The sequence below is a fragment of the Sarcophilus harrisii genome, chromosome 4, assembly GCF_902635505.1.
Source record: "Sarcophilus harrisii chromosome 4, mSarHar1.11, whole genome shotgun sequence".
NCBI lineage: Eukaryota > Metazoa > Chordata > Mammalia > Dasyuromorphia > Dasyuridae > Sarcophilus > Sarcophilus harrisii.
Genome location: NC_045429.1, coordinates 255,709,239 through 255,729,132, shown reverse-complemented (window position 1 = coordinate 255,729,132; position 19,894 = coordinate 255,709,239). Strand labels below are relative to the sequence as shown.

The 19,894-nt window shown below is 32.4% G+C and overlaps 1 protein-coding gene across 6 annotated transcripts in view; it reads left to right on the top strand.

Moving 5' to 3' along the window:
- Positions 1–19,894, top strand: part of MLIP (muscular LMNA interacting protein) — a 382,597-nt gene that overhangs the window by 163,160 nt on the left and 199,543 nt on the right. For all 6 annotated transcript variants that reach the window (XM_031964713.1, XM_031964714.1, XM_031964712.1 and 3 more), the window contains exon 4: positions 17,435–19,015. In XM_031964713.1, the coding sequence (XP_031820573.1) occupies positions 17,435–19,015 (1,581 nt within the window). The remainder of the gene's footprint in view (positions 1–17,434; positions 19,016–19,894) is intronic.

Sequence of the window (19,894 nt, the reverse complement as noted above, 5' to 3'; positions counted from 1 at the left end):
TGTTGTTTTATACAAAATAAATGCTTAAGAAAGGTTTGATTTGATTTGAACAAGACCTGTGCAATTATAAAATGTGTATTGCAAAGTACAAATTATTGATTCATGTTTTTTTTTTTCTTAATGGAAGGAACAAGAAGGAAAAAAAAAGTCTCCAGAAATTGTGGCATTGTGTAGCCCATTAATGTTTTTAAATATATCATTTCTTCTGATACTCACTTTACTCAGGATTTTAGGAATAGAAAAGGAATTTCTATCTTCCTGTGAATTAAAATATATAGATATATTTGTTTCTCAGTCCTACTATTTAGAATCCTCACTGTTGTTGTTCACTTGTGTCTGACTCTTTGTGACTCCGTGGGCTATGAAACTTTTTTTTGGCAAGGATATGGGAGTGGTTTACCTTTTCATTTTCTGTAGATTGATAAACACAGAAGTTAAATGACTTGTCCAGGGTCACACAGCCAGAATCTGCAGTGAGATTTGAACTCGGGATTTCTTGATTTCAGGTTCAGCATTCTATCAACTGTGCCTCTTAACTGCTTCTTAAAATCCTTAGCTTTTTTCAAAATATGGCTTAGACAAACATATCTTTTTAAAAAACATAACCTAGTACCTAATTCCTGTTTTCCTTCTCCTCATTAGACAGTTTTTTCTCTTGAAAATTTTTCTTTGATACTTTGTACATATCATGTATTTATTTTTTTGTGGACATGACCTTTTCTAGTAGAATGGAAGACTCTTGGTGGGCTGAAACTTTTAATTTCTATCTTTGTGTTCTGAGAATTTTGCACGTAGTAAGTGTTTAATAAAGATTTGAAGAATTGACTTGTATTCTGGAAGAAAAACCAAAGCAAACCAAAACCTCTACATCCATTATGTCCACAGTAGTACCTTTATTCTGGGGTGGTCTGTGTAATCCATAATTAAATTTATCTATGATTTAAGATCATTTGACCATTAAACAAACATAAATACCTGTGATATGAACAATATGTTTTCTTTTATTTACCATATCTATAAATAGTTTCATGATCAATTTTTTTTTGTAAAACTAAGGCAAAATATGAATTGTTTCCTGCTACCTTCAGAAAATGATAGTCTAATACTGTTGGAAAATTATAAGAAGTGTGTGTCTTGGGGAGGGAACTAGGAAGGATATAAGAGAAGCAAGGTTATCAAGTTTTGTTGAGGGACAATGTAATTAGATGGGAGAGGATACATCTTTTTTTTTTCTTTTTCACCTTTTTCCAGATAGAATTTATAGTTGTACATATGCATTATGCTTCACTGCAGTTCTTTCTCCTATGATTTCAAGGAATTCAAAGCATTTTATCATAAAAGGACTTACTAAATGGCTGATTTGCATAATACAAAGGCTGAGGTCTTCCCCTTTGGGAGATCATCTTTTAAGTGGCCTTGAAGTATAAATGGAGGTGAGGTGGAGAGAAATAGATATTATTATATTAACTTCATAGATTAAAAAAAATGTAGCATACAAAGAATGTCAGTCATAGAGTTAGAAATAGAGTGCACCCTTACTATCTCACAGTTCTATGCTGTTATATACTCTGTTTACTAAAATAAATCATAATTGCTTTTTAGCCTTAGGGCATTTAGAAGTCATAGCCCTGGAAAGATGCAAGAAAAGTAAGGTTTTTCCATGCTGCGAGCTGATATTGGAATGCCAAGTACCAATGGTTCAAGTCTTATTAAAAAAGACAAGTTTATTATGTTAAATTGTCAGGAAGTAATCTAGACCATTCAGCTTGATCCACCACTTCCTGACACCATGCACAAGAACTATCCAGGGACACTGGCAATAAAAAGAAACTAAAACCTAACATGGTATTCTATATATAAGTAAAAATGCTTCAAATAATAAACCATTGATGATTTAATTGCCTTGAGCAACTGGGACTGATTAAAGATTTAAAGGCCTATAGCCTTCCAATCTATATCCAGAGCCTCTCAAATAAGTTCCTTAGATTCTTTTACCTTTTTTCTTACAGATTTTCTTTTTATGTCCCTCTCTGTACTCTGGGGAATATGAGATTTCTCCTGTCACAGGAAAATGAGAGTTGACAGACCTTGTTTAAATTTTTTTTTTCTGAATGGTAGAAGATAGAGAGCTATGAAATTTGTAGAATACTAAATAAAAATGATACATTTACAAGATTTTTCTTTCTTTCTTTCTTTTTTTTTTAACTTAATCCATAAGGAAGTCCTTCCATCAATGCACATATGCATTTCATCTGTAATTCATTATCTTAGCAAGTTTTTTGGGGGAGTACTTTGAGATTTACTTAGAGATTTCTCCATGGTTACAAACTAGTATGTGACTAAGACAAGACTTGAACTCAAATCTTTCTGACTTTTCTGTCAACATGGCTTTTTGAGTCTATAGGAAACCAGTCAATCAAACAACCAAGCATTTATTAAACACTTATTTTGTGCCAGTCATTACGCTAAATGCTAAGGTTTTCAATAAAAGGAAAACTGCTTCTATAATCAAGGAGTTTTTATTTACCAGATAGGTGAAAAAAATCAGTCATGAGTATTTCATCTACATGACACCAACACTTGGAAATCCCTTAGGCTGTCACAATTCTAAGGAGTTTAATGTCAAGTAGACCAAGTATTACCTGGATCATTTGAGTCTGAAATTGTCATATAAATGTTTTGACCATTGCATGTTCAGTGAGCAGTACAATATGGGAACATATAAAGTGAAGAATCCTATAGAATTGTATTAATTTCAGGATAAGTAAAAATGGTCAGTGTCTTTAGTAGAATAATTAGTAATCACATAAGAGTACCTTGATTGTATAGAGGTTAAAAATGGAACTTTAGCCACAATGGTCATTTTGATGAAAATAACATGGAAAATGAGTTGTGGTATTGAGACTACTGGGAATGTATTATGAGGTTCTCAAAAATTATCTTTTCAGAACAGAATTTTGAAGGTGAGCGGACAGGTAAAGGATATATATATATTTTTAAAAGATAGACAATAGAAACAATATTGGGCATAGAAAAATGATACATGCCATTTATTCAGATGGCTAAAGAGCTTATTACAGGAAGGCAAAGAATGAGGAAATGTGAGGTAGAGATAGATACTGTAGGAGGAGATGGATTTCAGGTTTGATGTGAGAGGAAATAAGACATGCATGAAAAATCAAGATTATCAGAAATGTGAATGTAATGGTAATTATTTATCGATGGAGAGAAGAACAGGAAGGAAAAGAAATTTAGAAATAACCCAGGAATAAACAAAGCATGGATAAGGAATTTACCAGAAAGAAGGAAAAGAGGTCCGATTTAGAGCCTCTGTGAAGCCAGACTTGACAGGTGCTACTACTTTCTTTTTATTCAGAATTATTTAGGTTCAATAAAAAAGTTATATGTAATATATAATAAAGTTATATATAATATATAATAATATATAAAGAAATGTGATAGATGAAAGAAAATAACTTAAAACTCTTTTCCAGTTAAACAAACAAATATAAGACTATATAAAAACATTCATATGTTGCTGTTAGAAATCAGAATAATATCCTGCTGTCTTTAAGTTACAGATCAGTAAGTAGCAAATGTGTCTATGTAAATAAATATGTATGTAAGTAAATATGTATGCTCTCTCTGTCTCTCACACGCATATATATATGTGTGTATATCTCCATATATAGAATTGAAATACAAGATGATAATACCATACTGATTAATATAAAGATGAAACATACACATAGAGATATATTTATAAAATCAAATTGCAAATTCAATAATACTTTAGCCCTAGGAAAATGAGATGGGAGATTTTATATATATATATATATATATATATATATATATATATATATATATGCCCCTAAAAGTGTTCTTCTATGGTTTTAAATTCATTCCCATTCTTTTTTTAAAAAATGGTATTGTATCCCCCCCCAAATATATGTCAAGACAATATTTAACATCAATTTTCACATGATTTTTGAGTTCCAAATTTTTCTTTCTCCCTCCCTCTTCTCACCATTTCTGAAAATATTATGCAATTTGATGTAAATTATATATATGTTATTATGTAAAACATATTTCTATATTAGCCACTATTTTGAAAAAAGAAAGAGTAAAAGGGAAAACACACAAAAAAGAATAAAGTAAATAAATAAATTATTCTTTGATCTGCATTCAGAGTTCATCAGTTCCCTATCTGATTATGTATAGCACTTTTCTTTATGAGTCCTTTATACTTGTCTTCCATTATTGTATTGCTGACAAGAACTGAGTCATTCTAAGTTGACCATCACACAATACTGCTGATACTGTGTACAATGTTTTCCTGGTTCTGTTCATTTCACTTTCTATCAGTTCCTAAAAGTCTTCCCAGGCTTTTCCTAAATCATTTCTTTTTTCTTTGTCATTTCTTCTTGCTCAATAGTATTGCATTTTATTCATATAATACAACTTGTATAGCCATTCTCCAATTGATGGATGTCTCCTTAATTTCCAACATTTTACTATCCCCAAAAGGCATATATTATAAAAACTTTCATACATATTTCTTCTTTTCTCTTTTTTTTATGGGATACAGAACTAGTAATGGTATTTATTGCTGAATCAAAGGGTATACACAGTTTGCTTGTCTTTTGGTCATAGTCCCAAATTGCTCTCCAGAGTGGTTGGATCAGTTCACAACTCCACAGTGAAGTTGTGCATCAGTGTCTAACTTTTCCCATATCTTCTCCAACATTATCATTTTCCCTTTTTTGTCATATTAACCAATTCAATAAATGTGAGGTATACCTCAGGGTTGTTTTAAGTTTCACTTCTTTAATCAAAAGTGAGTTGGAACACTTCTTCATGTGCTATATTTCTTCATTTGAAAACTGACTATTCATATCCTTTGACCATTTATCAGTTGAGAAATGGCTTGTATTCTTAGAAATTTTTCTTGGTTCTCTACATTTTTGAGAAATGAGGCTTTTATCAGAGATACTTGCTATAAATCTGATTTCCCAGCTTTCTGCTTTCCTTCTAATCTTTACTTCAGTGGTTTTGTTAATATAAATTCTTTTAAATTTTATAGAATTAAAATTTTGTAATGCTCTCTCTCTCTCACACACACATTTGGTTATAAACCTATAACTCACTTATCTTCTTTTTAAAGAATTTGGATGCTATGCCACTTGGTACATATATATTTAGTATTGATATTGCTTCTTTGTCTAAGGTTACCTTTTAGCAAGATGTAGTTTTCTTCCTTATTTCTTTTAGGTATATATTTGCTTTTGTTTTGTCTGAGATTAGGGTTGCTACCCCTGCCATTTTACTTCAGCTGAAGCATAATAGATTCTGCACCAAATCTTTTTTTAAAAATTGTTGTATCTCTCTGCTTCATGTGTATTTCTTTAACATATTGTAGGCTTCTGGCTTTTGCTCTGCTCTGCTAGCTACTTTTCTTTTATGGGAGAATTCATCCCATTTACATTCACAGTTATGATAATTATCTATTTCCTTCCCTCCTATTTTCCTATTCTTTGTCCTTTTTCTCCTTTCATCCTTTCCTTCCTTATAAGTGTTTGCTTCTGTCTACTACTCTCTCTTTATACCATCCCTTTTGTCAGTTTTTCCCTACCCCATGCCCACTGTTCATTTTACTTAATCCCTTACAAATCTCCCCTCTTACTTTCCAATTAGGTAAGAAGGATTTTTATATTCAACTGCTCATATATACTATTCCCTCTTTGAGACCAATACCGATGAGAGAAATATTCAGGCAAGATTCATTGCTTATCCTCCCATTTTTCTTTTTAGTATTATGTAGATTTTTTGGTGCCTCTTAATATAAAATAATTTGCCCCCGCCACCGCTCCCTTCCTTCTACATCTAGTATACTTGTTATTACCTTAAATTCAACTTATATCTGTAACCTATGTCTATGTCTATTCCTTCTAGTTGTGATATTAATGCTACCATTTTTAAGAATTACAACTACCATCATCTTCCCATGGAGGGATGTAAATAGTTCAGCTTCATTGAATCACTCATGTTTTCTTTTCCCTTTTCCTCTTTTTAAGAATTCTCTTGGGTCTTGAAATTAGAGATCAAATTTTTTGTTCAATTCTGGTCTTCTCCTTATAAAAACTTGAGATCCTTCTAGATAACCATTTTTTCCCTTGAAGTATTATGATTAATTCTGATGGGAGGTTTAGGTTGTAGTCCTAATTCCTTTACCTTCAGGAAATATTATGTTCTATGTCCCCCTTTCCTTTAATATTATAGTTCCTAAGTCTGATGCACTATTGATTGTGGCTTACTGATGATATTTGAATTATTTCTTTCTGGCTGCATATAGCATCCTTTTCTTGACCTGATAGTCCCAAAACTTGGTTGAAATGTTTGTTGTAGATTTATTTTGGGATCTCTTTCCAGAGGTGATCAGGTTTTTTTTTTCAATGTTTGTTTTGCCCTTTAGTTCCAAAATATCAGGGAAGATTTTCTTGTTAATTTCTTGAAAGATGCTGTCCAGGTCCTCCTTTTGATTATGGTTTTCAGGTAGGCCTATGACTGGACAATGGCATTGTCTTTCTTGTATCTATTTTCCAGGTTAGGTATTTTCCCTATGAGTTATTTTACATTTTCTTCCACATTTTGATTCTTTTGAATTTGCTTTATTGATTCTTTATGTCATAGTGTTATAAGCTTCCACTTCCAATTCTAAATTTTAAGGAGTTGTTTTCCTCAGTTAGCACTTGCATTTCCTTTTTCGTTTCACTATTTGTACTTTTTAAGGAATTATTTACTTTGGTGGAGTTTTGTATCTCCTTTCACATTTGACCAATTCTACTTTTTAAACAATTATTTTCTTTTTTCCAAGCTGTTTATTTTTTTCACAGTTCTCTTGCATCACTCTTGTGTCTTTTCACAATTTTTCTTCTACTACTTATATGATTTTTAAGCTCCTTTTTGAGTCTTCCATGACTTATTTCTGGGCCTCAGATCACTTTCTATTTATCTCTGGCATTTTATCCATATCTGTTTTAACACTGTTCTCTTCTGAGTTTGTATCTTGAACTTCCCTGTTACCATAATAACATTTTTATAGTCAGATCTTTATTGCTGTCTTGATCATTCTTTTGGGCCTTTTTCCTTTCTTTTAAATTTGTGCTCTGTTCTTGGGAGGGAAGGGTACCATATCAGGTGTCTTCTGCCAAGAATTGTAGTCACTATCTATCTGGTGCTCTATTTATGTTGAGGCCCTTGACTTTGGTTAGGTAACCTGGGAGGTATGAGAGGTATCCTGATATTGGTTTTTGCCTGATCCACTGCACTGGGCCTCAGGATCTCCTGTTGATTTGTAGCTTGCTGGGGTGCTTCCTGTCCTGAATCATGCTCTCCTTTTACTTGAATGAGAAAGATCTTTTTTGCAAACCTTAAAAGCTTTTTAGGCTAAAAAATTGTCTAATCCTATATTTTTGCTGGTTTTATTGTTTCAGGATATGTTTTGGTTCCTTATTTTATAGTTGTTTGGAGATCAATGTGGGAGAATTACATACACTTACTGTTGAATCTGTCATCTTGTCTCTCAGAAGTCATGACTTTCATTCTTAATCATTCTGAGGAAAAGCCAGTCTGAACAAACTTCAGAGCATCATATATCTAGAGTTGAAAAAAGACTCAGCGATCATCACCCAATTCCATAATTTTATATTTGAGGAAACTTGAGGTCCAGGGAGATTAAGAGCATTACCCATGGTTATAAACAACAATGGTGGGATTTGAACAAGGTTCTCTGAGTTCCCATGATGGGGTCTTTAGGACTGTACCACACCTCTATATTTTCATTGTGTTTTTTGTGTTTGGAAAGTCTAAATTATCTACTGGATAAGTAATCAGATTTTCTCAGCTTTTATTTGAAAATAATTATTTGAATTTTCACTGAAGTCCAGAAAATGCTAGACATAAGAGAGACAAGGAAATCTGACCTTGAGCAGCTTATAGCCTTAGGGGCAGAAAGGGTTAATATGCACAACAAATTAGAGAATGGAACATACATAGCAGCCTGTAAGGTTTTTTATTTCTTTCTTAGTTTCTTTCTTTGTTTGTCATTCTGTTCCTCCCTCCCTCCCTCTCTTCTTTCCCTCCCTCCCTCCCTCCTTCCCTCCCTTCCTTCCTTTCCTCTCTCCCTTCCTCCCTCCCTCCCTTCTTTTCTCCTCCCTCCCTTCCTTCCTTTCTTATTTCCTTCCTTCCTTCTTCACTCTCTTACTCCCTCTCTTTTTCTTTCCTTCCTTCCTTTCTCTCTCTCTCTGTGTTTCTGTCTGCTTCTGTCTCTCTTTCTTTTGTTTCTAGAGGAAAACACATTTCAAACCATATTAAGCCTATTAATTCTAAATAGAAAGTATTAAATATAGTATTTTTCCATTTAGTAATATGACTATAAATGAATATAGGGTAAGAGTGGATAGAGAATTGTCATTCATAAGTTACAGGCATGTCAAGATGTCTCATTAGTAGTTCATTGATTAGATCTGACTTTATTTATGTGGAAAATGTTTTATAATTTATAATTATAATTATAAACTATCAATTATATAAACAATATAATTGTTTATAATTTTATAATTGTAATATAATTATAATATAATAAATAATTACAATTTATAATATAGTTCCTGACATTATCTTGGCAGGTAGACTCCCAAGTATTTTATATTATCTACCGTAATTTTAAGTGGAATTTTTCTTTGTATCTCTTGCTGCTGGACTTTGTTGGTAACATATAGGAATGTTGATAATTTATGTGGATTAATATTGTATCCTGCAATTTTGCTAAAGTTATGAATCATTTCTAACAGTTTTTTTAGTTAGTTCTCTATGATTCTCTAAATATATCAATATATTATCTTAAAAGAGTAATAATTTGGTTTTCTCATTACCTACTCTAATTCCTTTAAATTTTTTCTTCCCTTCTTGCCAAAACTAACATTTCTAATACAATATTGAATAGTAATGATGATAGAGGGCAACCTTGTTTCACCCATGCTCTTATTGGGAGTGATTCTAGTTTATCCCCATTACATATGAAGCTTGCTGATGGTTTTAAGTAATTGCTACTGATCATTTTAAGGAAAACTCTATTTATTCCCATACTCTCTAGTGTTTTTAATAGGAATGGGTATTGGATTTTGTCAACTACTTTTTCTATTATCTATTAAGATAATAGTATGATTTCTATTAGTTTTGTTTATAGATATAGTCAATTATGCTAATAATTTTCCTAATATTGAACCAGTTCTGCATTCCTAATATAAATCCTACTTGGTCATGGTGCATTATCCTGGTGATAACTTGCTGTAAACTCTGCTAATATTTCATACAAGTTTTGCTTCAATATTCATTAAGGAAATTGGTCTATAATTTTCTTTTTCTGTTTTGACCCTATTTGGTTTAGGTATCAGCACCATATCTATGTCATAAAAGGAATTTGGTAGGACTTCTACTTTCCCCATTTTTCCAAATAATTTCATAGTATGGGAATTAATTGTTATTTAATTGTTTGGTAGAATTCCCATATAAATCTTTCTGGCCCTGGAGATTTTTTTTTTTTAGGAAGTTGATTAATAGCTTGTTCAATTTCTTTTTCTAAAATCTGACTATTTAAGTAATTTATTTCCTCCTCTGTTAATTTGAGCAATCTATATTTTTATAAATATTCATCCATTTCACTTAGATTATCATATTTATTGGCATACAGTTGTGCAAAGTAATTATTGCTCTAATTTCTTCTTCATTGGTAGAATGTTCATCCTTTTCATTTTTGATGCTAACAATTTGATTTTCTTCTTTCCTTTTTCTACTAAAATTAACCAAAGGTTTATCTATTTTATTGTTTTTTCATAAAACTATTAGTTTTCTTATTATCAAGCAAGAGCAAAAATAGATCTAATAAAAAGAGATAAGGTTGCTGAAGGTTTATCTATTTGTTTATATTTATCTAAATATTTAATATTAAATAATAAATCTTAAATTTTATTTAAATAATAATTTAATTTCAAAACAAGTTTAAAAATAATTTTCATAATAATTTAATAATAAAATACAATAATTTAAATAACTTTTAAAATAATTTAATTTTTATTTAAATAATAAATATCAAAATACTTATCTATTTATAAAGATTAATCTATTTTATTGCTTTTTAAAATTTTTATTGGTTTATAAACCATATCATAGGTATCATAGATAATGAAATTATATATATATATATATATATATATATATATATATATATATATATATATATGAGAATTCATTCCATTCATATTCACAGTTAAAATGATGAAATCTGTAATTCCCACCATATTATTTTCTCATTCTATTTTTCTCTTTTTTTTCCCCTTTTCTTCCTTCCCAGGGCTTTGCCTCTGACCATCATCCCCCTCCCAGCTCTCCCTTTTTACAGGCCCTCCCTCTTTCTTATCCCTTTCCCTTATACTTCTGTTGCCCTTCTGTTTGTTAGTCTTCCTTTTTCCTTTCCCCTTTCCACTCCTATTTCCCTATAAGGTGAAGCAAGTTTCTTTATGAAACTAAATACATCTAATATTCCCTCTTTGAGTGAAATCTGATAAGATTAAGGCTCACACAAATCTCATTCCTTTCTTTCCCCCCTTAATTGTAATAGGTCTTTTTTTTTTTTTTTTTTGTCTCTTCATGAGATGTAATATACTCAATTTACCTCCCCTTTCCTCTTTTACCAGGGCAGTCACTTTTCCACCCCACTTTCTTTTTTACATCACAATAAAGTAAAATTATACCTACATCCTCTAAGTATATCATTAACAATGAAACAATTCTCAAGAGGCAAACATATCATCTTTTCATAAATGGTGTAAACTTTTTAACATTTTAAAAAATGCAGTTTTTTCCCTTTCTTTTTTACTTTTTATGCTACTCTTGAGTTCTGTATATGAAAATCAAATTTTTTTGTTCAGCTCTGGTCTTTTCATCAAAAATAAATGAAATTCACCTATATTATTGAATGTCCATCTTTATCTCTAAAAGTCAATGTGTAATTTTGCTGGACAGGTGATTCTTGGCTACAATCCAAGATCCTTTGCCCTTCAGAATGTCATATTACAAACCCTTTGATTCTTTAAAGTAGAAGTTTCTAGGTCCTGGGTAATCCTGATTGGGGCTCTTTGATATCTGAATTATTTCTTTCTGACTGCTTACAGTATTTTCTCCTTCCTTTGATAATTCTGAAATTTAGCTATGATATTTCTTGGAGTTTTCATTTTGGGGTCTCTTTCAGTAGGTGATTGGTGAATTCTTTTAATGATGATTTTGCCCTCTAGTTTTAGGACATCAAGGCAGTTTTCTTTGATTATTATTTGAAAGATGTTGTCTAGGCTCTTTTTTCCCATCATAGTTTTTAGGTAACCAATAATTCTTAGATGGTTTCTCCTGGATCTATTTTCCAGGTCAGTTGTTTTTCCAAAATATATTTTGCTGTAAATTTGTTATACTCTGATATTTGTGGGTTCTGTCACTCCAAAATCTGTGCACAGGCTTGATCTGGTGTTCATCTGAGGGGAGCCAGGAAGAGATGAGACAAAGACCTGTCTATTTTCTGCCATCTTGACTCTGTCCTGCATTTGAAATTTTCTTGACAAAGACACTTGAATAGTTTGCTATTTCCTTCTCCAGCTCATTTTTATAGATGAGGAAACTAAAGCAAATAGGTTTAAATGAAATTAGTAAGGATCACACAGCTAGTGCTCTGTTCACTGTACCAACCTCACTGCTCAAGCAGGAAGATTGATTTAATGGAAATAAACTGAATCTAGACTCCACAGACCTTAGTTAAAATTTTAACTCTGCCACTTACTACCTATTTGACATTGGGCAAATTACTTAACTTTTTTCTGCTTCAGTTTTTCTATCTATAAATATGGGGGTTAGACCAGTTGACTTCTGTAAGAACTTTTCTACTCTCTATAATTACAATCCTAATTTTATTCCATGGTGGGGCTAGAAAGTCTCTGAAGTCCCTTTTAGCTCCATTCTAGATTTCTGTTATCCCAAGGGCTGACTGTGATGCCCACATGTTGCACTGTATTTCATTGAATTATTCAATTTAATTCAATTCCTCAAAACTAAAATTTATTGAGCAGTTATTTGCCCCTAACACAAACCCTATAGGCAAGTCATTTTAGACTATTCCTTTCTTATAGAATGCTTTTTTCTACCTCTCAGTCTTTGTTGGAGCCTTTTCTCTCTGTCCTTTGCATTCTTTACCCTCTAGTATTTGCATCTAACTCATTTATCAGGCTACAAATTCTTCTGTGTGATACCCTTGGCTTCTGCTACCATTTCAAAAAACAAAGGAGTCTAATCAGCAAACCAAAATGAAGCTGCTAACCTTGTACATACTTGCAGAATTTATTTTGAGCGTACACAATAAGACATTCTGGTATAATGGGAAAAAAATCCCACTAAATTAAGAGTCATAATATTAAATTGAATTCCAGTATTACCAATGCCATTCACTACTTATGTGGTCTTGAGCACTTCATTTAACTTTTGAGCTTCAGTTTCCTCACCCTATAAAATGAGGAGCTTGGTCTAAATGTCTCTCTGAGGACCCATCCAACTTTTCACAACACTTTGTTCTTCTTTAGGCACTTTCTTATTCTGCTTTATTTTATGCTAATTTGTGTGGTTTACTTATTACCCTTCCTAGATAAGAAGGTTTCTTGAGGGCAAAGACTGTTTTAACTATCTTTGTTACCTTTATAGAACCTTGAAAATAGTAGTTGTTTTATAAATGTTTGTTAATCGAAATGTCATACTATTATAGATATAACTGATATATCTGGCAATTTCCCCACTTGGGAAATAAATATTGTATATATTTTTTTAATCTTTAGCCTGAAAACTTGGAAGCTTATGATGAATTATACTTTGAAGTTCTCATTTTGAAACAAGTTCAAAGCTTGAATAAAATGAAGAATTGTCAAAAAGATGTGAATTTAGGTCAGACTGAGAAAAAAGAGACATTTCAGATATCCTCAATGAGAATCATATCCCTTAGATTTAATTCTTCCTTAGTTTCCATGTCTGTTTTCCCTTTCTCTTTAGTGACTATTTCAATTACATCTTATTTAATAAAGTTACTTTTAGTCACCAAAATTTTATCTGATATGAACCTTTCATTTTTAAAAATAAATTCTTGATAACATTGAAAAATGTTTTATTAAATATTTTATGCTATCCAATTTGGATTTATAATAATTTTGGAAAAGACTGGATATATAAAAATGATATAAATAGAAATGTAATGTATATATTTTGCAATATAAAAATGATAATTTAAATAAACATGGGAAAATTGCAAGGGGCATTTATAACTTTATAGGAAAACAAATTGTTTTTCCTATCATCTTAGGATAGTTTGCATACTTTAAGGATGGAATTGTTGTGTATGTACCAGGATAACCAGTGGTGTGTTGACATATAAATTACAAATAATTTTTATCTATCCATTAATCTATCCAATTATGTCCTGTGTGACAATATTATTAGCAACAAACAGAGTTCTGGGCTTGTAGGCAGACAGACTTGTCTTCCTTAGTTCAAATCTGGCCTCAAACACTTACTAGCTGTGTGACCTTTGGCAAATCTTCTCACCCTCGTTATCTACCCTCAATTACTTCATCTGTAAAATGAGTTGCAAAAGGAAATCCTAAGCACTCTGATATCTTTGTCAAGAAGACTCCAACTGTAGTCACAGAAGTAGACAAAACTTAAACAACTGAACAACAACAAAATTCATCTATGAATTTATAGTTCTTCAAAATGTCTAACAATTCATGTCTGAATAATTGGAGGTCATTAAGTTCAAATCCCTTTGTGCTGTTGATTTGCATAAGTGTGTTGGATGAATCTTTATTTTCAGATTTCAATCATTTAGATCTTATATTTTCCCTGCCATCCCCCAACCCATCAACCACAAAAACATTGGTCATCATAAACATAAATGCAATGTATGCATGTCTATATTTCTAAAGATTTGTGTTTCCTGAAAAAATTAATTATCATTGTCCACAATTGTCTCACCCAATTTGTACTTACAAATCACAAGATCATAGCAAGAAGGGGCTTTAAAGTTAATTTAGTCCAAACCTCTCATTTTACAAGTCTTGGAGAGATTAAATCACTTGCCCAATGTCATATAACAAGCTAGTAGCAGCATCTCAATTTAAATCCAGATTCTTTATTCCAGATTGAGTACACTAACCACGATGTCTTTCTTTCTTTCTTTTTAATAATGGCTTTTTAGTTTCAAAATATATGTAAAGATAATTTTCAACATTCACCCTTGCAAAACCTTATGTTCCAATTTTTTCTCCCTCCTTTCCCCCACCCCTTCCCTAGACAGCAAATAATTCAATATATGTTAAATATATGCGATTTTTCTATACATATTTCCACATTTATCATGCTGCAAAAGAAAAATCAGATCAAAAAGAAAAAAAATAAGAATAAAAAAAGCAAGCAAACAGCAAAAAAGTTGAAAATATTATGTTCTGATCCACATTCAATTTCTATAGTTCTCTTTCTGGATGCAGATGGCTCTTTTCATCACAAGTCCATTGGAATTGGCCTGAATCACCTCATTGTTGAAAAGAGCCATGTCCATAAGAGCTATTCATCACATAATCTTGTTACTGTGTGCAATGTTCTCTTGGTTCTACTCACTTCATTTAGCATCAGTTCATGTAAGTCTCTTCAGATCTTTCTGAAATCATCCTGCTGATTGTTTCTTATAGAACAATAATATTCTATAACACATATCATAATTTCTTCAGCCATACCCTAAATGCTGGGCATCCTTTCAGTTTTCCGTTCCTTGCCACTACATTTTGGCACATGTGCATCCTTTACCCTTTTTTATGATCTCTTTGGGCTACAGCTGGATCAAAGGATATGCACAATTTGATAGCCCTTTGGGTATAGTTCCAAATTGCTCTCCAGAATGGTTGGATCTGTTCACAACTCCACCAATAATATATGTGTCCCAATTTTCCTACATTCCCTCCAACTTTTATATTTATCTTTTCCTGCCATTTTAGCCAATCTGCAAGGTGTGCAGTAGTACCTCAGAATTGTCTAAATTTGCATTTCTCTGGTCAATAGTGATTTAGAGTATTTTTTCATATGATTAGAAATGGTTTAAATTTCATCTGAAAATCGTTTGCTCATATCCTTTGATCATTTATCAATTTGAGAATGGCTTGTATTCTTATAAATTTGAGCCAATTCTCTTTATATTTTAGAAATGAGGCTTTTATCAGAACTCTCAGGCATAAAATTCCCCCGTCCCCATTTTTTTGCTTCACTTTAAACCTTAGCTGTATTGATTTTGTTTGTATAAAACTTTTAAATTTAATATAATAAAAATTATCCATTTTGTGTTTCATAATGTTCTTTAGTTCTTCTGTGGCCATAAATTTTTCTGCAATTTTTCTCAAATAGTGAGTTCTTATTCCAGAATCTGGAATCTTTGAATTTATCAAACACTAGATTATTATAGTCCACATTGCCTTTCTATGTAGAATTCTATCTTAGAAAAAGGGGTATAAAATGATCCCTCATCACTACATTTTTTCAGAAAATCACTATACTTTTCAAAATATGATAAGTTTTTGACAGTTTGCTGGACAAACTGCTCTGCATTCTTTGGATATACTCAGCAGTTCTGAGTTGCTTTACTTACTGTATCTCCTAGCCTGATACAGCATTTTCTTATTTCCTCTTTCTGCTGAGTTTGTGAGTCAGTGGTGGGTGAATTGTTTCTTGTTTACTGAATTTATCAAATGTTCTGCATTCTTTGGTATGGAAGTGGGTGTATGACTTTTTATAGTATTGAAATAATATTTAACATTTTAAATCAGGGAAGTAACCAGAGAGAATGCTAACAACTTTTTCCTTCATTATTAACTTTTTTTCCCCTCTATCTCCTCTCAAGCAATCAATTACCTCTTATTTTGCCCTCCAGCTGTGTGCTCACTAAGGGTGGGTTGAAAGCAGCTTTTTGTGTAAAGCCAGAAACAGTATCATTTTGACTGACTGATTAAATTACATTTTATTTTCAGAGTGAAGTGATTGAACAAATTTTTAATCCAGGAGAATTGTCTTCAGATTTTGAAATTTCTTAATTGAAATGTTTGATATTAATAATTAATGAATAACAATTTCCATGATAATACTGAGAAATGATTTTGGAGGGCTGAGACAACTGGGGTTAAGTGACTTGCCCAGGTTCACACAGCTAGGAAGTGTTAAATGTCTGAGGTTAAATTTGAACTCAGATCCTCCTGATTTCAGGGGTGGTACTCTTTCCAGACCATCTAGCTGCTCCCAAGAAATATTTTTAAAGAGTGCTTAGGGATCTGGTTTCCTGGATGAGATCATTTGATATCCTGCCTCTTAAGTAGTATATTTTCTGTGTGATTATGGATAAGTCACTCAACCAACTAAGTGCTCCAGGCAATTACCTAGGGCTATAACTTATAGATGAATTCAATTCAATAAAAAAATTTATAAAATATCTCAAAATGTACTAAATCCTGAGCATAAAAAAACAAAATAATCTCTCTTCTCAGGAAGTTTTCATTATATCAAAGTTCCAATTTTCATTGGTGGGTGGTATTTCCACACTAAGACTTAGTTCCTTATGCAATCACTTTTGGGATTTTAACAATGAAGTTATGATATTAAACCATGCATTTTATTTTTAAGTGAAAGTTCATTTTAAATTTTAATGTAAACCATAAGGTGAGTAAATCTGAACAGATAAAATAAGGTATGCTTTTATGGATTTAAATTTAATGATAATATATATGTTGATGAATTATTTTCAATATAAAAATGTAATAATTTGAAATGAGGATACCTAAATATGCATATGTAGGCATATACATGTTGGTAAATATTATATGTAAAGATAATAACATAAGCATCCTAAATGATAGAGCACATAGTTTGGTGCTTCATTGTTTGTTTACTATAATAAATTTCCTCTTTAACAAGTTTATAGAATCATAGATTCTGAACTGAATATGACCACAGAGATCATATAGTCCATTTTCTCCTTATACAGATAAAGAAAGTGAAGCCCAAAGAGACTAAGTAATTTACTTAACGTCACACATGTAGTAAAGAGTAAATAATCATGCTGGATTTTTTCCCAGCAATTCTCTGCATCTGTACCATGTTGCTTTTAAGTCAAAGATCTGACTAGTCAAGGACCAACATGCTACTTTTTTTTTGATCAATTAAAATCGCTTTTTACTGGATCATAGAATTGAATGGAAGATTTATTAGTTTCACACATTCTGCCCTATTTTAACCTGTCTCTTTCTCTCTCCTCCAGTTAACTTCTCTTTCTACTACCTCTGATCAACTCTCCTGTAAATCACCTGCTCTCTTTGTTTCACCAACTAATCTGAAAGCACAATCTGACATGGTTAGCCTGCACCAAGCCTCTCTCCTCGAAGAATTCCATACTAAGAGGGTGGATCCACGTGGGTCAACCATGCAAGAGACTTCAACATATTTTGAAGGGACCATTTACTCTTCTCCTTGTTTTGCATCAGAGCAAACCAGTTCAGAGATAAAAAGTACTCAGATCTTAGATTCTAAACAGCTAAAATATATCTCCAACCCAACCTTAGCTCACCAAAAGTCTGAATTAAAGTCAGAAACTTTAAGTAACAGTCCAACTCCCCCATTGCATCCTCATAGTTCAAGTGCAAGTCAGAGCTTCACTACTCAGGTACTATCCTCAACTACTCCCAAGTCAGATTCATCATCATATATACCTGTTCGTATCATCACACATTCATTATCCCCAAGTCCTAAACCATTGAATTCTACTTTTTATGGGTCCTCTTCAACTTTATGTAGCCAAGCTTCATCTAGTGGGAATCTTGCAAAATCAGGAGTTAAGTCCCCAGTACCAACTCGGCTTTCCCTTTTGACTGCTATTTTGAAGTCAAACCCTCCTCATGGGAGACCCTTTTCTCCTGCATCCTGTCCCACCTTCTCTTCCAACTCCCTAACTTCATCCACTCTCACACTAGATCAAAAGGTGAAGAGAACTCCACCTACTCCTAAGAAATCTTACTCTAGTTTCTCCCTTAGGGAAGAATCTCCAGATCTAGGTGAACACCAGCCTTCTGAACTTCCCCATCAATCAGTTCACTCTCATTTTTTCACCAAGATTAGTCCTGCCTCTCAAGAAGCACCCCTTTCCCATAGAAAACCCTTAAGTGTCAGTTCACCATCTCCTAAATTAGAGAGAGCTCCTTCACCTCCTATTTCTCCTAAGATTATGGTCCCACCACAATTACAAAGCAAAATAGTGAACTCATCAACCCTACCTCCTATTCCACCATGTATTTCTGCTGCTTCCTTTAGTAAAGGCAATCATGAAGCTGACTTCAAAAGTCCAGCTCCTGAAAAGCCCAAGCGATTTCATACATACTCATCTACTTCATCTTCTTCTACCTTATGTTCTGTTTCTGATCCTGTCAGTCAAAGAAACACTCTTTCTTTTCCAAATGAATATTCTTTTCCAATTACTCCCTTAAATCCTGCATGTCATTTGAAAGCAGCTTCATCACAGTTATTAGCGAAGGAGAAGAATTTCATATCTGCTACTTCTCCAAGCGTTTCTATTCCAAGCTCTCTTTCTCATCCTAATTTGAGGCCCTCCCTTCCTCCTGATGATACTATTAATTCCCAAAGAGTCCAGCAGATTTCATCTCTGCACCCAAAATATCAGGTGAATACCTTACCCATAAGACCTACAGTGTCGACTGAAGCAACAGTAACACATAGTAGATCCCCTGTTTCAAGCCCAGTACCTCCCATATCCCTAACAAGAATCAAGGAGTCAACTTCACCACAACCTTTGCCCTTGTCTTCAGACCCTGAAAGTAAGAAAACCAAGGTATATTTATCTATCTATTTATATGCATAAATATTTTTGCATGCTGCATGCTTATTTTTTAATCTGGAATGGCCATTCTTAAAAAAAACAAACAAACAATGGATTTCTTTAACATTAATGCTGCTCTTAAGAGAGAAATAAAAGAAAGGGATTGGGAAATTATTGGAATGTGAGGATTAATTTTATGTTAGAACATTAATTCCTAAGTACATTAGTACACTGCAATGAGAAAGTTTTTGGCAATAGATTCAAATGATACTCAAGCAAATCTACAAAACAATCCTTTTTTTTTTTCTTCTTCTTTTGAGAGTGGCTTCTAATCCCACTTAGCCTAGAAATATTGTAATAACTCATGATCCTGATCTCACTGCTGGTCAACTGGGAAGTTTTGACCTGATTCATTTTCAACCTATCCCAGTTTATCTCTTCTTAGGCAGTCTGGTGGCTTTTCTCCTGAGGATTCACCATATTGGTACCTAAATTAGTGTAGACACTTGATTAGGCTTAATTTAATTGCAGCTCAGACTCCTAAACTCAAGAAGTCATTAGCTTCAGCATCCCTAGTAGCAGGACTTAGAGGTATATACCACCATGTGTTCTTTCCAACTTTGATAAGGGCTTTCCATAGTCAACCATTGTTACTCTTTTTTATGATCCTGAAGGTTTTTTTTATTTTTTTTTTAGAATGAATCAGGAGTCTACGGGTTACCCTTATTTTAAAATTAACTATGAGGAGTTTTGGAATACAATTTATAAAGCAGAAGCATTTGTCAACTTTGTGAAATTCACAAGTTTTATGAAATTCATAAAGAAATCTGACATGGATAGTAAGTAGTACTGATTAATTAGAAGTACCCTATAAATGTTACTAGCAAAAGA